A 21,587-nucleotide genomic window follows, 5' to 3' on the forward strand; every position below is an offset into this window, starting at 1 on the left:
TTGTTATTTTACGGTGATAATCTTGTTTTCTTGTGCCCAATAATGCATAATTTCATTTGATAAACACGTTTAGATTGAATGGTAATTTATAATCAGTCACAAGAACGTTGAATCTGAATCACTTGAAAAAACACGGGGGTGCTTAACTTTTTTCCAGGTGTATATATAACACTATAATTTACACCTCATTCCATGTGTACTCTATCATTAAATGTTTATATATAAAGTTTAATAATCATGGATGCTGATAGATTACATATATATAACACTTTATCATCAATACCTTATTCCAGGTTTAATCTGTCATTAATGTTTATACACAAAGTTTAATAATATTGGATGCTGACAGATTTGCAGTAAAATTTTATTGTGCATAAATTTGTTAACATATCAGATTGCTTAATACAGTCAAACTTTTCCAGAAATACTACCCAAAGTCCCTTCAATAAATCCAACAAAGAGTGGGATCAGTTGCAATTCATCACAGTTACTTCAGCATTGGTTATTCAAATTTATTTGTTGCTCTGTTTCCTTTCAAATAATTTTGTAAGGGGAAAGACATCATTTACTTAAAAAAGAAAGCTGAATGTATTGAGTCAATAAAAGCTAAATAATCAGTGAACTTTATTGATATGTCTGGAAATTGAGATATATATCATTTGGTACAAGGTATTAATTTTAACTTCAGATCAAGATCAGAGATAAAGAGCTTGCAAAAGGTCGTTATACACTAGTACAGGTCTGAAAATTTAGAATTATATGTTGTAAACATTATGAGTGAGCACTGAAAGAAATTTCACATTGCAATATATTGGAATATTTGTAACTATTTTGCAATATATTCTACAAATCCTTTGCTTACCAAGGTCATTTTGTCTACTGAGTCATACTCTAATTCCTATGCAATTAAGTCACTTACATTAGTGATGGTGGGTGTTTGTAGTTTTAAATACAATGTTATAGTTATCAATAGCCAAATTTATAAAAGAAACTGTACAAAAAACCATGAAATAATTTTCAAAATTTAATAAAATGTTGTGGAAAAATTTGAAAACTGTACATTGAAATAATCACTGTCAAAAACCAGTTCATAAGAAATGTACCATGATATGCAGACCTCTTGGGTATGGGCCATAATAAACCAGTTTAACATGCACTCCTAGTGAATATAATGTATAATTCATTAATTATTGCACAAATAATTGGTTTATATTAAAACAAGTGCATTCAACAATATAGCTAGTTTCAATCATTGTTTATGACAGTTATTTCATATTCTCCAGACTGCTATGGCTTGTAATCTAGTATGTTCTTCCAATAATTTTAAAGCTTTAAGAATTTCTCATTAAGATTTGTTTAATATCCTCAGCTTTTATCTGCTATCACATACAACAAGACATTCCTCATATAAATTGCCTACATGAGATAAGAAATTAAGGTTATAATGTGTCTAACATAAGTAACCAAAATCATTATTACCTATTCAAAGTTATTTAGTAATCTATATGATTTTATTAGAATTTCAAGCATAATTACCTGTCTATTGGCTAGGTGATCACTCAACATCTCTGCTTTATTTAAATCACCTTCACTAATAGCTTTGTCAACCAGGTGCTCAATTTCTGTCTAAAAGATAATCAAAAAAACATAATTTAAACATAGCCTCTCTCATGTATAGATGATGTTAAACAAACCTTTCCAGATTTTCTTGTTTAACTTCATATACACATAAAATTCAAAGCTGATAAAACATGAACATTTTCAGATACTTGTTAATTTTATTATGGGATTAAAAATAGTTTTAATACATTTTTGTAAAACAGTTACATGTGGACAAAACTTTAAATTTGGTAACTTTAATGGCTTGAATGCTCTATTGTAATTTTTCATCCTTATGAGAATGAGCAGGGTGACAGAAGCCACTTTAGCCAATGAAACTCATCTATTATCTCCAAAAACCAACACCACCTCATCTTGCATCTTGATACCAAATCTGATTAACCAAACAAAGCCCTCAGTACACCTAACATCATCAGACAACAAGATGTCTAAAGCTTATATTATTTAGCTCTAATGTTCAAGTCACTATTCACACTAAACTTACATGTACTCTCCAGGAATAAAAAGGGACTTCTTATTCAAAGATTATCTAAACACTAATAATTTTGAATAACTGAAGTAATTCACTTGTGGTTTTTCTATGCTTCAGCAACAAGTGCTTAAGCCAAATCAAAATTTTTATGTTATATATCATTACTGTAACTTTCCAGCACACTGTTTGTTTTGTATAATTAAATAATGTAGCTCTTCTCTGTACTCTTTTGTTTTTAATATTTAGATAAAGCTACACAAGAACTATTTTACAGGCTAGAGAGAAGGCAGCTAGTTAACAGTACCCACTACCAACTCAAATCAAACAATGGGTTTTGACCATCACTCTTATAACATACCTATGGCCATGACCCATTTATAACAGAGACATAAACCATGAACCCTAAAATTCACAGTCTAAATTACTCAGTAATTGATTGGGAAAAATTAAGTTTTTATACATAAATACACTTCTATATATTTATAATTTATATGCACATATATATAAATGTTTTTAGTATACTCTCTTGTGCCTGAAATTGTCTTTTTACATAAAAAATAGTTTCTACACATGAAGTTTCAACTAACATATCAAGTTACTGCAGATGTAGAAACTATTTCTGATGTGAAAGAATACAACTTCAGGTTAAATAACTCTTATACTACAAAACTATTCAAACAACTTTACCGAAAATGTATGTGTGCATGTATATGTGTAAAACCTATTTTACATTATCTATAGTATCATCTTTGAAAGAGTAACTAGACTGTTTTTTTCATGTGTATATTTTGTTTGTTGTTCACCAGAAAGGTATACAATAAACTATCTGTGCTGTACCCACCATGGGTATAAAAGCATCATTAACACTCAGACTTATTGCTGAGCCAAAAGGGGGCATTGTGTTTATACACACACACACACACACACACACATAAATCAAGATGGATTCACTTTAAAACAATTGTTAAAACACAAAACTTGCATGGATCATTATTTTTATTTATTGGTTTCATTTCTTTGTTGTTAAGCACAAAGCTGCACAATGGGCTATACAAATTAAGTAATTCCTGAAATTCTAACCTTTATTTGAGATGCCCTCTATTATATAAATGCATATTCCATACAATTTAATAAAGTTTTAAACAAATAAATAAAATAGTTTTCACAAGTTATTGTCTTTTGTTATTTCACACAAAAACAAAAGTGAAAGAAAAAAAGGGAAAAAAGTTTTTTTGTAAATGTTTGTATTTATTTACTACGCAATTATAAAAAATGTCTGCTTATCAATAACGGATTCATATTTATGTAAATTTATTCATAAACATACATATTTCGTTTCTTCCACATTTTATACAATAATAACTAACAAACAATTTTACTTGAATAACAGGTAAATTTAGAATTAATGTAAAATAATATCTCCTGCAGTTGGTCCAAAAATACACTTATCATACTGCATGTAAAATTTTTACAGATACAGCTTTCTTACATGGAAAATTATCGTTTTTCAATTTATTTTTTCTTACTTAAAATTGAATGTAGATTTATTAGTTGTCTGCTTAAAACAATTATTCTCAGAGACAAAATTTAATCTACAATCAGATATTTTCTTTAATTCTACTTGGATACTTTTAATGTTATGGAAAAACTCCATCTTATATTAATGTGTACTTTATGTCAATGTGCAATTTTAACTATATTGATTTATATTTTATATCAATGTGCAATAATTGTTCATTGTCAGTTTTAACTATTTTTTGTTAAAAACTAATGGTTAAAAGTAACTAGGGAGGTCAAAAGAAGTAAATAAAAATTATGATGCAATATAAAAATCTTATATCATATACATATCATAGACTAATTTAATCATGAAATCACAAACTTTACCATTATGAATAGCCTTAATTTTATTTATCTATAAATTAGTTTACTTTTTTTTTATTCTCTAGTTTTATCTTTTTCAGATACTAATATTTAAGAAAATATCCTATGTTTAGTGATCATCTCTTATCATCTTATCTTTCAAGTTTTAAAGTTCGTAATTTATTTATTACGAATTTTTTTCTAATTAAAAACTATGTTTATTTGTGAGTTTCCTATCATTAACAAAATGTGAATTTTAGACTACAGCAGTAGAAGTAGTAAATCAGAGAACAGATTAGGCTTCAATCTCATCTCTTCTTCACTGAAATTCATGTTTTGGTGATGAAAAGAAATTCAAAAGTAAATAAATAGCTAGTTAGCCTGCTGAATAATAAGAGGTATGTCATGTTATCCACATGCCTAAAGTATTTTAGGTTATTAGTGGTGATTAAATGACTGTATATCAAAACCAAATAGCCATGTTGTTATTTGATTTTTTTCTTTTGAATTATATAGTATGGTTTAATGTTTTTTTAAAGAGTTAATTTTTGAGCTTTTTATTACCAATGGAGTAAATGGTATAGTTTCTGGAAAAATGTACAGAAAGGGATATTTTTAAAAACAGTAGGTAAAGCTATAGTTTTCATGAGTATGTTTTTTGATGAAAAGGAGTGAATTTGCACTGGGAAGACTTTTTGAAGATCAGAGTGAGAGAAACACATTAGTCAAGGAATGTACTGACTTATGTAAGGAGACAGAAGTCTTAAAGATTATTATGAGATTGTGAGGGAAGAGAAGGAAACTGTAGTTCACTGTGGCATGCAACAGAAGGTGCAGATAATAATGTGTAACTGTATCAAACAGATTTGAGTCTACATCTGTTGATGTGAGTGAGGATGGAAAAATTCTGATGTTTATACTGCGGGGATTTTCAGTGCTCTCTGATTGGTTGGATGTGGTAAAGCACATAAAAGATATAGCTTATCAGATGTTAAAATTCAGGATACTGTAGAAAGAACAAATAGTCTGATGGCAGAAACCAAAGAAAATGCTCTTTTTTGTGATACATATCAAAGCAAATGATAATGATAAAGGAAAATCTGTGGAGTTACTAAGAAAGACTAAGATTGAGCTTTATGGCTAGAAATAACAGAGTACTTCTGTCAGTTCTTTTTTAGTCACATTGTCAAAGAAGGTTTGATAATGGTAAAAGAATGATAGGAGCCATTACTGTAAATATGTTGTAATGGATATATAAAGTGGTGAGACCAGTGAGATAGGTTTAAAGGTAGAGGTGTCTGTATGGTAAACTTTCTTAAAAATGGTGGTAAATAGAGCATTTATTAAGTGACTATTAAGGATCTTTTAAGCTACATTTGATGGATAAAGAATATTTCTTGGATTTTGCAAAGCTTAGAGCAATTAAATTATCCTTAAAGAGTAAATGATGGCAAGCACAGTCTTGTTATATGAGTAAATTCACACTAAGTTGGTACAAGTAAGGACTGATTGTGATTAGCATGTTAAATATATTAAATATCATTCTACAAGTCTTGGTTAAATTAAAAATAAAAATACATCAGTTTAGAAAGTCTTCCATTAGGACATTAAAAATACATTTAACAGAGAGGAAGGTGGTGTTTCCTTTGTAACAAGTGCTCTGAAAGCTTATGAAAACAAAAATGTCTTTAATTATTGGGTTAAGATCACTGAAAAAAAAAATTAAGTTGTTACGATTTCCTACAACAATTTTGATCAGGGCATTCAAAATGACAGAAATGTCAAAGGGAGAATAGTTATGCTATCAAATAACACAGTTATATGAGAATGATTTTTAATAAAACTTTGGAAGATTGCTACTTTTCAGAATGACATATTTCATGCAAAAGACCTACATAGACCCTGTTCTAGAGCTGAGGAGGATAAGATTAAAAATGTTGATGTACAAAAGCACACTTTACTATTAAAAAGCATAATATCATTACCCTTGATTTTTGTAAGAAAACTTGGTGTTGAGTTACTAAGGACTGTTTTCTTCATTTTAGAAGAAACTACAAGAAAATATGAAGCTGAATAGATGTTATGTAGCTGCAGAAACTGAACAGATTTACTACTAAGGAGTATACTTCATTCAAACAGTTGAATTAAATTATTAATAAACTAAAAAAAGCACAATAGAACATGAATAGTAAAATAAAATATAATGAATTTTACCAATACAAACATTAACTCAAAGAAAGATGCTGTCTTTTAGAAGCATCTTAGCTTACATAAACTGTTAGACAACAGTCAAGTATAATATCAGTCTAGAAACATTCCAATGGGAACTTTAATAAAAAGGAAAAACTTTGATGAAGTTCTCAACTTTTTCATTAATACTTTTACTGATGAAGCATAAGAGAAGATTTCTAGTCTAATAAATGTATTTAAATGTAAAGGGTAATTTTTTAAAATTTTTTAGGTTAAGAAAAAAGATGTTTAGGAAGATTGCCAGAGAGTAAAGTATCAGATTCAGGTAGTATTTATCCTACAACTTTAAAAAAAGCTTAGCATGGAGGAGTTTTCAACTGTCATTCTTCAGAAGTCACCTCACATCAGAGAAATTACAAAGAATCAGAAAATTTCTAAGGTGTTCCCTAATTTAAAAAAAGAGGGGTCAAGTAAGAAGCAGTGAAAATATAGGTCTATTATGCTGAATTCTGTTTTGAATCTGCATATATAATATAAAAAACATTTGGAAATGTTTAACAAAATTTGAAAAACTTAGTCCTAGTGAATAAAGCTAATAAAGTGCTAACAATTATTTACTGTATAAGGTGCTGGTTTTGGTTATATTACTACAGGAAAGAAGTCAATAAGCCGGAAAACAAAATGCACAAATAAGCTACTAGAATGTAACCTCAGTAAAAAGAAATTAAACAAAGAGAAACATAAGCATTTATACTTGCTTTCCTTATATCACAGAAGAATTAGAGGTGAATTAATTCAGGTGTTTAAAGTTCGATAATCTGCTTGTGAGTGATATGTTCAATCATTGAAATGATAGTTTGGAAATTTGGGATAATGTATTTAAGCTTTGGAAACCCAGATCCAGACTTAATTTTTCAGCAGAACTATTGTGTATAAGGATACAAAGAGATGCACTGGATATTTTATTTATACTGGTTATTTGATTAACTGGGGAGACTTTGGATGGCTGAATGGCCTTCTGTCATCTTGATCTTTCAGATGTTCCTCAGTCATTATCAGAACCTTCTTCACTTTGCATAATACCAAATTTCTTATCATAAAACAGTCTTCTGGTTAAATATCTGAAGTTTAGTATTTTAGTGTTTTCTCTTACACGTACCTTTGGCCCAAGATTTCCATGTGACACATGACCTGTTAGATGATCATTTATAGTGAGAAAGGGCTTCAAACCTTTCCATTCGTCTGCTGCTTGATTCTTACTATTCATATCATCCCTAAAATAGGAAAAAATAAAGTTATCAAATAGTTAATTCACAAATTAGATTTAATAATAAAGTAAGTAACTTCTGAATAAAAACATACTTCACCACATCTTTCTCCACAATATCCCTTATGGTCTTGTCTTTTAAAGCTCTTTTTATTAGTTTACTGGCTCTGCGTCGCTCTGTTTTCATCTGTCTCTCAGTCACCTTTTTCTTCATTTCTATTGATTTTTGTTGTAGTTGATCAAACTTCTATATATAACATAAAATATACTATATTTCAGGTTTCTAGGACATAAGTGTAATTAGTAACGAAAAAGTTACGATTTTTTCAAAAGTGCAACAAATATACAGAAATTATTCCATTAAAGTTCTTAACAGTATATCTATTTCTTAAGATACTTTTATTTGAAATAATTTTCTAGCTCTCACTTCTACACTAATTGTCACAAATTCACTAAGTCTAAATATGCAAATCAACTGATCCAGATTTGATAAAAAAATTCACCATGGTTTTAACAAATTTTAAATCATTTTGCCAAATACTAGTAGTTATTCAGCAGCTGAGTGATTGAAGTTTTCATAACTTTTTATATGGAATGGTGTAAACTATAATCTACTATATACAAACAAGGAGTAGGATGTTATAAATAAACTAATATACAGAAAGTCAAATAACTAGCAACTTTTTAATGTAGAATAATACCTGTTTAATATTGATAATTTCCAAAACACCTGCTTTCTTATGTCAAAGAATTCTTACTAAAATGATTTTAAATAATTTTAAACATGGTAAGTGAATATTAAAAACTTAAAATTAATCAAATAATCTTAATCTGTATCAGTCTGTAGCACCATCTACCCTTGCAACACAATCCTCACTTTCGAGAATTGGCATATACAAACTTGAAAACACCAGAAAATCAGTGGGGAGGAAGGATGGGAAGTGAGTGAGAGGAGGTAAGTACCTGTTAGAAATAAAGGGACTGATAAGATAAACGACCCTTAAACATAGAACGTATAAGTCAACTCAAAGAAACAATAAGACAAAGGAAACAAAAAAGAAACTTACCCTAAAGAACATGGGAATAAAAAGGCACCCAGTTAACAAAAACAAAGGTTGACTCAAAATTTATCCCCAATTAGATGTGACTAGCAGTAAAGATATAAAAAAAAGAATGTGTAACTAAATAACATCAACAGTGAAAAATTGTAAAATATTAAACCAAATTAACACAAGAAACAAACTAAACACAAGTTGTAAACTAAAGTAACCTAGATGGTAAACTTAAATAAGACTGATCAGAGAAGACACGAATGACATAAATTATCAAGTGCAGAAATTAGATTCATACACATGAGCTCATATAAACCCATTGAACATGGGTATATCTACTGTAAAATTTACCACAGATCTCCTGGGAAAAAAACAATACCCATCTTAAAAGGAAAAATCACCAGCCAAACGTAAGATACAAACTTCCATGAGCAAAAGTCTGTGCTTCCTCAGCAGGCATTGTGAAACCTGAGACTGGGGCCTAATGTTATAACTGCTGTCTACTTATGGTGGGAAAATTATCAACTGCCATAAGAAACCTGAATACATATCAACAAAGTAGAATTCGGGAAACAGAAACATCTTAAAAACAAACAAGTACAAACTTGATCTTGAAACTGATATTAATTGGTGATCAAACACAATCAAAAATTGTGCAGTCACATGGAGAACATAAAACACATGTATTTCTGATAGATACTCACCTCTTCCTACAAAGAGCTATCTTCTCCATACATCTGCCATAGAAATTTGCATCCCACTAACCTTTAGGCAACTCCCACCTAATCTCATGCATTTTGTTGTAAATTGCACTACTACATAATGATGTTATTATGCAGCAAAAGCAACAGGAGGGTGACACAACCTCCCTTCACACTAGCTCCTATGCTTTTGCAAGGAATACTAAGTTGCACCATAAGCAGGGAGGAAGTGTGTGAGGTGATGAACATGTATCAGAAATGCATCTTTCAGCTAAGGAAAATGTTAACTTCCAAAATGATACACATTGTTTCACACAAAAATCTAGAATCCCACGTTGATATTGTAGAGTGACCGGTGCAAAATTTACCTAGATGAGCTCCCTTCAAAAAACACCTACAGGAAACCCATGGAGAGTGCACAGAGGCACATTTGTGGGAGACAGCATCTCATCTCCTCTACGGTATACTCTTTGTACAAAGTAGAAGGGAGGAAGAGGCAAACAAATGCCATGTATCATGAGTATGGGTGGAAAAAGGACAAGGCACACAAGAGGTAACAGAGCCAATATGTGCAGCATAGTTGGGGAACGTTCAGACTACCTAGTGCACATCTCAACTCCACCATCACACTTATTGGACTGACACTGGCTATGGGAGGAGGGCACAAAGATTAAAAGTGCATACTTGTCTCAACTCTACTGGGAAACTCTTGAACCAATACCAGCTCATGGGAGGAGGGCACAGAAATACATGTAATATTAAGCATGCACACGTTAATTCAACTAGACAGCATAGGCTGCAAGAAAAGGGCACATATGTATGGTGTGTGCTCACCTCAACTCTACTGAACAGATGAAGACCACAGCAAGAGGGCACAGTATACTATGAAGTGCTTCTGGCACATTGCTGGTATAATTATATGAAGGGTGACCTGTGCTACAATATCAGTGTCACCACCACCCCACTTCCCACTGATTGGCACCCCAGTGGTTAGGTACCAATCAGTGAGGGTTCTTCATGGTCCACCACCTCAGCAACTAAAAACTGGTAAGTGGTAAGGGTCTCTCTTGCTTAACTTGAAGAAAAAGGGAGAATGAATTTGTGAAGGAGAGACCCAGAGAAAAGGCCCAGATCCCCATCAGTCTTGTTTCAGCTGGAAAGGTCTTTTACTGGAGACAGTTCAACAGATGACTACATAAAGCTATTTTTAAAAGTCAGCAAGCATGAGCCAGGAAAGCAGGCAGAGCACCTCCTGGTGCTGGCTTTTTCCATGATAGTCGATGGAATAGGTATGGTCTGGATCAGACAGTATAGAGATATCAGAATATACCATGAGGATACCTCAAGTGGTCTTGTAGAACACCCCATCTGAACAGTGGGTATATATATATATATATATGAAACTATGACAGATGGTATACTCTGGGAGGCACTACCAGCCACCTGGTGGGATCCTGTAAGCAAATGCTATAAATCAAAGAAAATATACACATCTGTCTAAAAACAGTGTGTATACTATAAACCAATCAAAGAATTTGGTAGACCCTACCTATAAAGGAAGAAGATTTATCCCTGGAGGAAGAGGAATCCCAGGGAATGTAGAGTGGAAGATGAAAACCCCAAAAGTGAGAGGTATGAGCTAAGTAGCAACGAATGGCACAAAACTGTCCAGGTCCAAATGATCAAAGAAGAGTGAAGTAGAAGGAAGGGATAGAGAGAGAGAGGAGAAAGGTAGAGGTCTCCTCTCCAGGCAGCTGAAGACCGAGGAAGGAAGGACTGGTCTGGAGAAATAACAATACAAGGATGATGGAAAGGATACAGGATGAGTCACTAACATAAAGATCTGAACAAAGGCAACCACAAGTGAGAAGTAAGAGTAATATGTCTGAAGAGAAAGCTGTAGAAGTTTCAGGTTGCCAATGGCTCAAAGAGACACATGTAAGAGTGTGCAGGATGACATCGAGGTGCCAGTCAGGCATGGGAACAGAGCAAGTGAGTCTAAGGGTAAGGAAGGACTGAAACAATTCCAAATATAACAATTGTAAAAGGTGATGCAGAATGACTATAACTGAGAAAATAACAATTAGAAAGACAGGAAGGGTGATGCTTGATGTCACAGAAACATAAGTCATCCAGGAATAGTAATGTGGCACTGAAAAAGGCAAAATGTTGAAGACAAAGATGCCCGATAACCAGTAAACATACGGATAGATGAACCCTGTAGAACAGCCTGGTAAAGGGAAGGGAGATGTCTGATGGTAGAATGATTAGGAAGAAAGTAGCAAGGGATGGACCAATGTTGAAAGCCACCCCGCCCACATGGTTGGAAGGACCAGGTAGAATGATGCCTGGAAGGTCAAGAAATCTTGTGAGGTATCCCTCTAATCATGCAAGGACCAATGGAGAAGGTGCATATGTATGTGACTGAAAGGGATATGCAGTCCCCATAAAGCCATGGTCACTAAACCACACATGCAGAATAAGTACAATAGGTATGAATCCAAGTGAATAGAAGTTCTATAACTCACAGGCAGATGGGAAAAGGCTGATCTCAGCTGAGAATAAGTTAAAAAACACCCCTTAAGTGAATAACATATTGATTGGGATAGAGAAATTGTTGGAAGTGTTGATAAATACAGACTTGAAGATGTTGGGCATAGATGGGAGTGGAAACAGGAAGAAAACAAGATAAGGACAGAAAGGAGGAGGGAAATGGAATTGGAGACAAAATCCATGGGTAAAAAGTAGAAAAACCTCTGTGTGGATGGAAAAGTGTGACCACAGGAGCTCAAATGGTGATAGCTGGGTACTCATGAGAATCAACACAATGGAAACATAACTGACGAGCTCAATGAGTCTAACATTGGGAAGAAGAGAAAGTTGGGAATCAAAAGACAGGGAAATGGGGACTAAAACAAGGTACAATGATGAAGAGTAGGGTTGGGAACAGTGTGGAAACAAAGTATGAAAAGAGGACAAATTACATGCAGCCGCAGCCCATGATTCGCTCCAATCAGAAACATCAAACTTCAAGCAAAAAACTCATAGAAGATCCCCAATAACAAAGAGTCAAGTGAGTAGGGAATTTGTAAGTGGAACGGCCAAAGTGGAGTTGTGATGGAAATGCGAATCACCTGCAAAATACTATGGGGCAAGGTGGAATGCCTCAGACTTGAGGGAGAAAGAGGAGAGGTAAAGAAGTGTAAATAAAAATGGATCAAGCAAATAAAGGAGTATTGGGTACTGGAAGGCAAAACCAATGCCAATAGTCTGCTGCCCCTCAACAGGCAAGGGAGCAATCCCAAATGTAACAATTGTAAAAGGGGATGCAGAATGACTAGAACTGAGAAAATAACAATTAGAAAGACAGGAAGGATGATGCTTGATGTCGCAGAAACATAAGTCGTCCAGGAATAGCAAATGAAATGAGTTAGGGTTGAAATTAAGAAGTAGAGAACAAGAGGAATATAACACAGGGAAGAGAAAAAGAATGGTGCATGCCAGAGAAATCAAAGCGAAAGAATGTGAGAAAGTTTACACATCTCTTCAACAAGAAGAGAAGTTTCCAAAGCCTAACCAGGTGAATGAACAATTAAATTTGTCCTCATTCCCCTCACAAATAAGGGGAAGGAATGCTTGAAGAAGTGACTGCAGATGAAGGTCCTGGCAGTATAAGGTAACCCACTACCCTATTCACAATGGCTACCATGTCATCCCTAGGGAATGCGTCTCTATAAGTCATAATTGTTACACAGCCTGTGGGAGGAAATTAGTCACTAGTTTTCATATTTTGCAGAAAAAAGATGAAAGCTAAGTTCCCTGAACATTGCAAATCTTGTTAAATTAACAAAGAAAAAACAAATCTGATGTGTTCAGTGTCGAGGAATAGGATAAAGATCATGAGTGCAAAGGCATAGAAGGAGCTAGTTGCAGGGAGTTTGTGTCACCCTCTTATGGGTGGAGGGCTTTTGTTGCATAATAACATCCTTATACAGTAGTGCAATTCACGAGAAAACTCGTGAGATTAAGTGGTAGTTACCTAAAGGCTAGTGGCATACAAGTTTCTAAGGCATATGCACAGAGAAGATAGCTTTCTGTATGCAAAGGAGTGTATCATCTCAGAAAAACTACTTAGTAAGGCTAGGTCTTTTTTGTTTAACATTATTATAAAATTACACTCATATCACTATAACACATGAAGCTTATCAATTATGATATATTGAAAGCATACTGTAATGTTCTCTTTCTCAACAGGATTTTTTATTCAGTTATCCTTGATCAGTACTTAAAATTAAAAAGTTGGGAATGTGTCTTTCGTGCATCTTGAATAGATAATAATGAGTTAAATTCTCATTTTAAATGTGCTAGAGAAATCAATTTAACTGGTAAGAGCAACATTTTTTGTGCTTCAACAATACTATTAATGTCACAGAAGCCATATATACTTCACTTTTGTAAACCCAAAATGAATTATGTGTCTCCTGCCATAATCTTTTATTCAATGGCAGTGCTAGTAGTGATATGTCGCCTGTGTCATTTCCACTATATCTTCAACTGCATGTCATTATAAAATTATGTTATGTTGTTGTTTTCTCCATTAAACTCTGTTTCACTGCTTGGTTCTGTTGCTCTTTAAAAATGTTAAAGTGAGGATCCATCAAAGTAGTTAAGGTGAAATTTGAATTGATTTAAATTCTAGCAAATCTACTTTCATGCTGTTCTCTCAAAAACATTTTCATTGTTCCTAGTCCAAAGTGCCATTTGTGTTATAATTTTACAGATGTGATGAATAGTGGCTATAGTGAGAATCACTTCTGAAATTACCAAGCTGATGTTTTTAATAATAGCTTCAAATATTTGAGACAATTTTAAATGTGTCAAATAGGAGTTATTGATCACAATTAAGGTTGATAATATTATTATCATCAGCATAGTGCATACTGTTCTCCCTTTTTCCAAGTCTTTCAGAGAAATAGTATTCTAATAGCTTCTATATTTAATCCATGTGTTTCTATAAATTGGATTGTTGTTTAACTGGAGGAACCTTGAAGTATGATGGCCACGACCTTAATGTCTGGAACTTTATACAAAGTTTAGGAAACAATTTCAGCCATATAAAAAGTCAGTTAGGTCCAAGTTAGTTAATGAGTTTATTAAAGTGAATTATTGACTGACTTTATTGGTCAGCTAATGTTGATCAATGCATAATTTAGTTAGTTAGTTTGGTACTGTCAGCCAGTTTTGTCCAGTTAATTAGTTTCAGTGCTGTGAATATTAAGTTCATGTCTTGATGAAGAAACAGATAGAAAATTAGCATGGAAGTGTAATTTTCAGTAATTTATTTACAAATTTAGGGCCTATCAGTGAACACTAGCAATATTAACCATGAAACTTAAAGTTCTGGAAATAAAATATTTTTGTTAAGTGGATTGGACTTTAAATTGTTCTTTTTTTACTTAATAATCCAATAGAAAATGAACAACCAAAACCATTACAACACTAGTGTCAAGAACGGAATTATTTTGGTAAAAAAAAGAATAAATTTCATGATGAAGGCACATACTTGAAGTGAGATTTAAAATATGCTGAAAATAAAAAAACCAGTGGAAAGAAGACCAAGATAAAAAAAAAGAAAATTAAAAGAAGATCTCAAGAAAAAAAGACAGGAAATTAACAGAGGATCAAGAAGAAAAGGACAAAAAATTAGATGAGAGAGACAGAAAATTAAAAGATCAAGCAGACTGAGAGGAAAAATTAAGGAAGAAATTACCAAAATGAAGCATAAGATTCACAGATCAATTGCAATCAAAATACATTCCATGAAGGACATGACAGAGAGTGCACACATTTAAGTTAGAAAAGTCAAATAAAATGTTGACAGGGTTCATATGGAGCTTTAGAAGTCCTTAAAGTTTAATAAAATTGCTTTAAAAATTACTAAACTGAAGTATTGTAGAACATTTTTGTCATAGTGTGTCCTTTTTTTTTTCTATATTCAATTAAGAATCAATACTGGGTCAATCATCCATTTTTTCTCACTGTCAGTCAGAGTCTCTGTCTTTGCCAGTGGCACTCCATTCAACTCTTGCATGATTCCCCAGAAGTGTGATTTTTTTGTAATTTTTTCCCCATTATACAACCATTTTAGTAACATGATTTTGCAACATAAGTGTGATGTTTCAAGTGTAAAGCAAATCATTGAGTAGTGGAAAATGTATGTTCTTTTCAGAAAATATGTGCCATATGATATAAGCCTATTGTCACAAATATAATGCCATATTCGATGACAAGGAACCCATTTTGAGACTAATAATGCTTGGAGATGGCTTGAATGAGTAATGACGAAAAACTTTAATATAAGTTTAACATAACAGCAGATGTACAACGTTTTGATAAGGTTTCAATCTGATGATGACAAAACCTTGTCAAAACGTTGTACATTTCCTGTTATGTTAAACTTATAATAAAGTTTTTCTTCATTACCCATTCAAGCCACCTCAAAGCATTATTAGAATGCCATATCATCCAGTATTTCATCACATAGACATTCATATTCAATAGGAAATGGTCAGACCATGATAATTTCAAAAATTGGGTCAGAAAACACAATGGATGTCGATACAAGACATGTTGTGCTGCTTATAATAAAGTAATTGATCTGTACATCATAGGTGAAAGTGCACCAAGTGAGAGCAATTTCAGAATATCTTCCAGTTCTTTTGCATAATTTATTTCTGCAAGAAACCATCAAAATGTAATGTTGTTGATCCTGTGAATTGTGGAAGATCAAAATTTTCAAGAATGTCAATTGTTGGGAGTCCTTGAAATAGCAGTTGAAGCTTTGAAAAGTCCTTGAATTCTATCACCATGACTGTGTTCAAATCCTGGTTGAAAAATTAAAGGATATATACAGAAGTATCATCACAACAAGACAGAAGAAGCTATATGAAATTTACAGAAAGTTAATAATAAGATTCAAGAAGTCATTGACAATGTATAAAAGTATTGTAACAAATCTCATCAATGTAAAAAAAAATGACATTAACACCACATTCAAATACCTGGAAATTAAACTGGCCAATACAAGGATCAAACCAGCCACACCTCTCTCTGCATCTTCTCAAGCATTCCAATTTCAAACATCATTAACTATGCAACATGAAATAGGATAACCCATTTGGTCTACACCTGTTAGTACTCCTGTTGTGCCACCTATAACTGCCTAACTCTCCTGGACTACTCCAGCTACACCACTTCATCACTTTACACACACACACACACAGAAAGGTACCATGAGAGACATATCAGGCACACTTTTAATCTAGCTGCACACTTACAAGAATAAGCTTTAGCCAGCTTGAGAAACCTTTAAACTGAAAATCATAACAAGTACCAAACACTTATGGCTATCCCATCGATTAGATAGACCTGTGAAGAAGTGGAAAGACTTGCTCAATTACCTTATTTAAATGCTCCACAAGAAAAGATGGATTTGTTGGAATGTGACAAATTCATTGATGCCACTGTAATGAGGATATGCAACTTAGATTAAGCAAAGAAGTTGTATATCTTTAAAGGAAACTGTCCACTTGATTATGGAACTTACATCTATTAACGTTGCAAAGATATAACTAAAGACACCATCCAATAATTGAGATCACCAGACCCAAACAGTGTAGAAAAATCAACTTCCTCTTATGAATGTCTAGAAAATTTCAAAATATCAATAAGACAACCATTTACTCAGAATGGAAGAAATTAACTTTGAGACAGAAGGTCTTTCAACTACTCCTTAAAATGACATACCACAAGGAACCACAGACAAAAGAAACTACTACTGAAGGGTGACAGAAAAAGAAAACTACTATAAGTGTGGTATGGATGTTACAGTCAAGACTGTAGTGAATCAACCATTAATAAAAATCTAAGTGATGATCTGATCCAACTGAGATAAGAAATATGATAATTAAAAGAAAGCATTCCATGAATCAACAGGTTCATTAATGGGAAGCCTTACGACATGTTGAATAATACTGGTTCTATAGCTGCCATTGTTTGACCTAATCTAGGGAATTCCCTCCAGAGATGAAGCAAGAAGAAAATTCCTGAAGTCAAAATCTATCTCCTATTAAAATCTTTAATATTGCAACATGGTATACACCCATTTTTCAACATTTAATACTAATAAGACTACCTATAGCAGTCTACTCAAAAGTTCTAAAGTTCACTAATTTAAAGTAAAACAGGCAAAAATATACGATTTATGTAGCTAATGTAATTTATGTAGAAAATAACATAAGCAAAGTGGCATGTAGCTATCCAACAAAATTCATAAATAATTAAAAATTCAAGGTACTTAAGTATAAATAATATAATCACTTAAACTCTTGTAAAGCACCAGCCTCTACTACTGCAACAGCAACTCATTCCATAAGCTAATCACCCTGTTAGAAAATAAAACTGTCTTAACTGGAGTATAACCTGCCTATTACAAACATCAAAAGTGTCTTCTTATCCAATATCTTATGAATACAACAAAATAAAAGAGATCAGAGTCACAAATACAAAAACAGCCTTGAGATGCAAAATAGTCCCTTATTGTTATAATATTGTAAACTTCAATAAGATCAATTCTTACTCTTCTTTTCTCAAGAGAAAATAAGGTATCTTAACTTATCCCCATAAATTGATAAAATTGTAATTACACCCATGAAATCATCTCAGAAGCTCTCCTCTGAACCCTTTCAAATAAGTCAATATCCTTGTGGGATATACAAGACTGTTCTGTGTGAGAGTTATTATTTAGTTCATTTAGTATCCAATATTTAATGATTATTTAGTTTTCATAACAAGAGTGTTAAAAGTAATTATTTTAAAGGCAACAGTTATGATATTGTTACACAAGTTGGTAAGAGTCATATGTCGTCTGTGTAGTTGAACTGTTGTAATTTGACATTACATTACTCAAAGCTTCTGTATTTTTCTCATTGCCTTAAGTGAGTATTGTTACATCATAGCATCTCATAGTTTATATATATATATATAGGCAACCAAGTGAGTGCATGCTAAATCAGAAAACTTTAAGTTACTGAAACTAAAGGTACACTATGTGATTGTTTGTTTAGCCATAACGGGCAATATTTAATATGAGTTTCACAGTGCTATTGTAATAATGGGATTATATAGAATAATTTGTCTTGTCAAAAAATGTTCTAAAGTAATTGAACCCACCTATGTGGAATTTGAAAGAAAGTAGATAGTTACTTAAAGTTCTGGATACAACTGTGGTAACCCATGGGGTAATGTAAGTGAATCTATCGCAGATTGTACAGTAAGAAACAGAGTAGAGAAACACAATTCGTCTTGTCATTTGAGTTATAAAATAACTGAACTAGCCTGTGTGGACTTTTCACAAGAAAGAGAATTATTCAAAGCTTTGGATACAACTTTGTTAACCAATAGTAAAATCAATTTTTGTTGACATATATTACCAACAAGAATCCCAGCCCATATTCCAAACCTGACAATCCTTTCTTAATTTACATATAAGACCAAAACTGTAAAAAGTATTCCAAGTGAGGCCTAACTACTGATTTGTATAGAAATAGTTCTCAATTTTGACTTGTGATCAGGACGTCTATACATACACTCTAAAATTTTATTAGATTTACAACTAGCAACAGAGCATTGCCTCAATGGCTTATCTGACTCATCCATCACCATGCTAAGATTCTTTTTTCCAGACCCAGTCATGCTATTGAGTATGTTCTCATCTACATTATTTGTGTGATCCAAATTATGATTTTGATAACCAAATGCATTATTAAATTTAAAGGTCATTTGATAGCAACTTAACAATTGATCCAAGCCATTCTGTTGTACTTCAACATTACAGCTAGAAGTAGAAATAACTGATGAATTTAAATCTCAATGTCATTAGTAAGGGGAATTGATATTTCCAGAAAAATACAGGAAGGGGATTAAGTTTCTACATTTTCTCAAGGGTTGGTGTGCAAGGGCAACCTTGAACTTTCAAGAGCCAAATGATTTATTGTTATCCATAAATTAACTTTACTAATTTACTAATTATTACCTTATCAATAGTGTTACGACAGTGGAGGTCACATGATGCTAGTAACACGCCACGCGTTTGTAGAACGTTCATGAAGCGTCGGGAGACTACTAGATATGGGGTAGTCTTGTATATATAAGACCAGCCAAGAAGCGACGGGAACAATGTGTAATTGAACTGCGGACAGAGTATTGTTGAGTTGTGCACGTGAGACGTTCGTTGCGAATTATAGCGTTTGTTATAGCGTGACTGTGGAAATTAAGTGTATTGCAAAGTTGTATTCAGAAAGAATAAACCAGTTTTATTTAAGAAAGGACTTCTATCGGTAAAGTTTCGTCGGAATGAATATACGGAAAATTAACTAACGAACGGAGGCGTAACAATATCATTAAAATGATTAATCTAAATAAGGTAGTTACAAAATTAGTAAAACTTAAAAGTATGCAAAGGCAACCACTGAACCTAAGGCACACCCTTAAATAAGTAATAATAGTAATATTGCACAAAGGTCAATTTTAACAGGACTCAATTAATTTAAGTTTAATAACAGCTTTTTGCTTTCTCTCACTCAGCCACATTTTAGATATAATCTATTTTATCATGTTACACTGTTACTTGTTAGTACAAGTTATAACAAAATAGAACATTACTAGTAGTAGTCATGAAAAGTTAACAAGTTTCCCGTTTAAAGTTTAAGAAACTCATTATATATTTATCTAGAATAAAAGCCATGTACCTCTTCAATTTCTACAAATTTCGTATTATCTCTTAACGCAGAGACAATGAAGTTGTTTTCACTAGGTTTCTCGATACCTTCGCTTACAACAACGCATGAATCACTATCACTTTCGGTTTTACCTATATTCAACAACGTATTTTTTTCTTCTTGATGAATTTTATTTTCAGGTCTTGATTCGTGGATATTAATACTAATGTTGTTCTTGCCAACTTCACACAAATATTTAGATGTCACTTTAGTTTCTTTTCTACCTTTTAGCGTAGGCCCACGTGGCTTCCATATATCAACTTCCTCAAAGTCTAACTCACTCTCACTAGTAATATCATTAACGCACTCATTACTTCCAATTTCGGCCATTGCAATGTATAACAAAATGACATCTTGTGGACACGAAATATAGATATATATTCCAAAACTATTTAAAGTTATTTTTGTTTTGGTTTTATTAAATGATTTCTTGTTGTCTTAATTTTTCAGGTTATTAATTTCCATTGAGAGGGATTTTAGAACGAATCACTGGTTGATATCTCATTAATTGGTTCACAGTTTAATATTAATTTTGCTAAAATATTTCTGGTCTCACCCTTTTGGCTCGCATCATTATCAATGTTGTCTATGACATCAGCTATCTTGTTGTAACCTTCATATATAGCTCTCGTGGCATCTGCATGAGCCGACCAACGTGTGTTACTCAAACTTTTGGGGATATATAATCCTTTTGGTCTCAGTGCATCCATTAAATGAGCAAAATGTGAAGTTGAACTTGTCAAGAATACATATAATTGAAGTATGTGATCGCTGGGTGAAATCCACCAACTACGGCATGACCCACCAAATTCAGGGAATGTGTAGCACAAGATACAAATACTGCCAGAGGATATTTCTGACGAATTATTGCTTGCATCCCATTGTACTTGCTACTCATATTAGATGCATTGTCATATGATTGGCCCCGGAAGTTTGCTATGTCGATACCAACATTCTCAAGAAATTTAAGCAGAGCAGTCGCCTGATCTTGCCCTTTGTGACCAATACTATCGAGAAAACACATGAAACGTTCGACTGGTGTGTCTTCTTCTAAGTACCGCAACTCACATGTCAGCTGGTCTACATGGCTGACGTCTGGAGTAGAATCCACTGTAACTGAAAAATATTTGGGGGTTTTATATTTCTCGTATTTCGTAATGAATTGCCTTGACATTTAGTACATGAAGTAAGGGTCCAGTATAGCACATAAACTGAAAATATGTGAGAATTTGGATTACCACAGTCAGAGCTATGGAAAGTGGAAAATCGCTAAACTATCACTCCTGTAACACACAGTGTGTCCTGCAGTTTGTTTTGGAAGCACGACACACTAGAGTGTGTCTTGATTGAACAAAACAGCCGTACTACGGGATACCTATACTAAGCTATTAAGCAATCTCCGGTCATTTGACGGGTTTGTTCCATACTGTACATATATATTCACTGTCTCTGTGAATTACTTCTACCTGAGGATGACATAATCTTGTCGAAACGGTTTACATTTCTCATAAAGTTTTCTTCATTACTCATCCAAGTCATCTCCAAACTTTTACCTGCTCAGTATATTTGTCCTGATTAAATATT

General features: G+C 33.0%; 1 protein-coding gene across 2 annotated transcripts in view; it reads right to left on the reverse strand.

Moving 5' to 3' along the window:
- LOC106458538 (protein FAM204A-like) overlaps nucleotides 1–20,344 on the reverse strand; it is a 22,786-nt gene extending 2,442 nt beyond the window's left edge. Inside the window, exons 1-4 of one of the 2 annotated variants that reach the window (XM_022384782.1) lie at nucleotides 20,228–20,300; nucleotides 7,508–7,659; nucleotides 7,305–7,419; nucleotides 1,537–1,626 (exon numbers count right to left, since the gene is read on the reverse strand). In XM_022384782.1, the coding sequence (XP_022240490.1) occupies nucleotides 1,537–1,626; nucleotides 7,305–7,419; nucleotides 7,508–7,626 (324 nt within the window). In that variant the 5' untranslated portion in view covers nucleotides 7,627–7,659; nucleotides 20,228–20,300. Of the gene's footprint in view, nucleotides 1–1,536; nucleotides 1,627–7,304; nucleotides 7,420–7,507; nucleotides 7,660–19,973 lie in introns of both variants that reach the window. The other variant, XM_013918057.2, reaches the window with a different exon arrangement.
- Nucleotides 20,345–21,587: the final 1,243 nt, after the last annotated feature.

Source organism: Limulus polyphemus, unplaced genomic scaffold, assembly GCF_000517525.1.
Source record: "Limulus polyphemus unplaced genomic scaffold, Limulus_polyphemus-2.1.2 Scaffold482, whole genome shotgun sequence".
In the NCBI taxonomy this organism is placed as follows: Eukaryota; Metazoa; Arthropoda; class Merostomata; order Xiphosura; family Limulidae; genus Limulus; species Limulus polyphemus.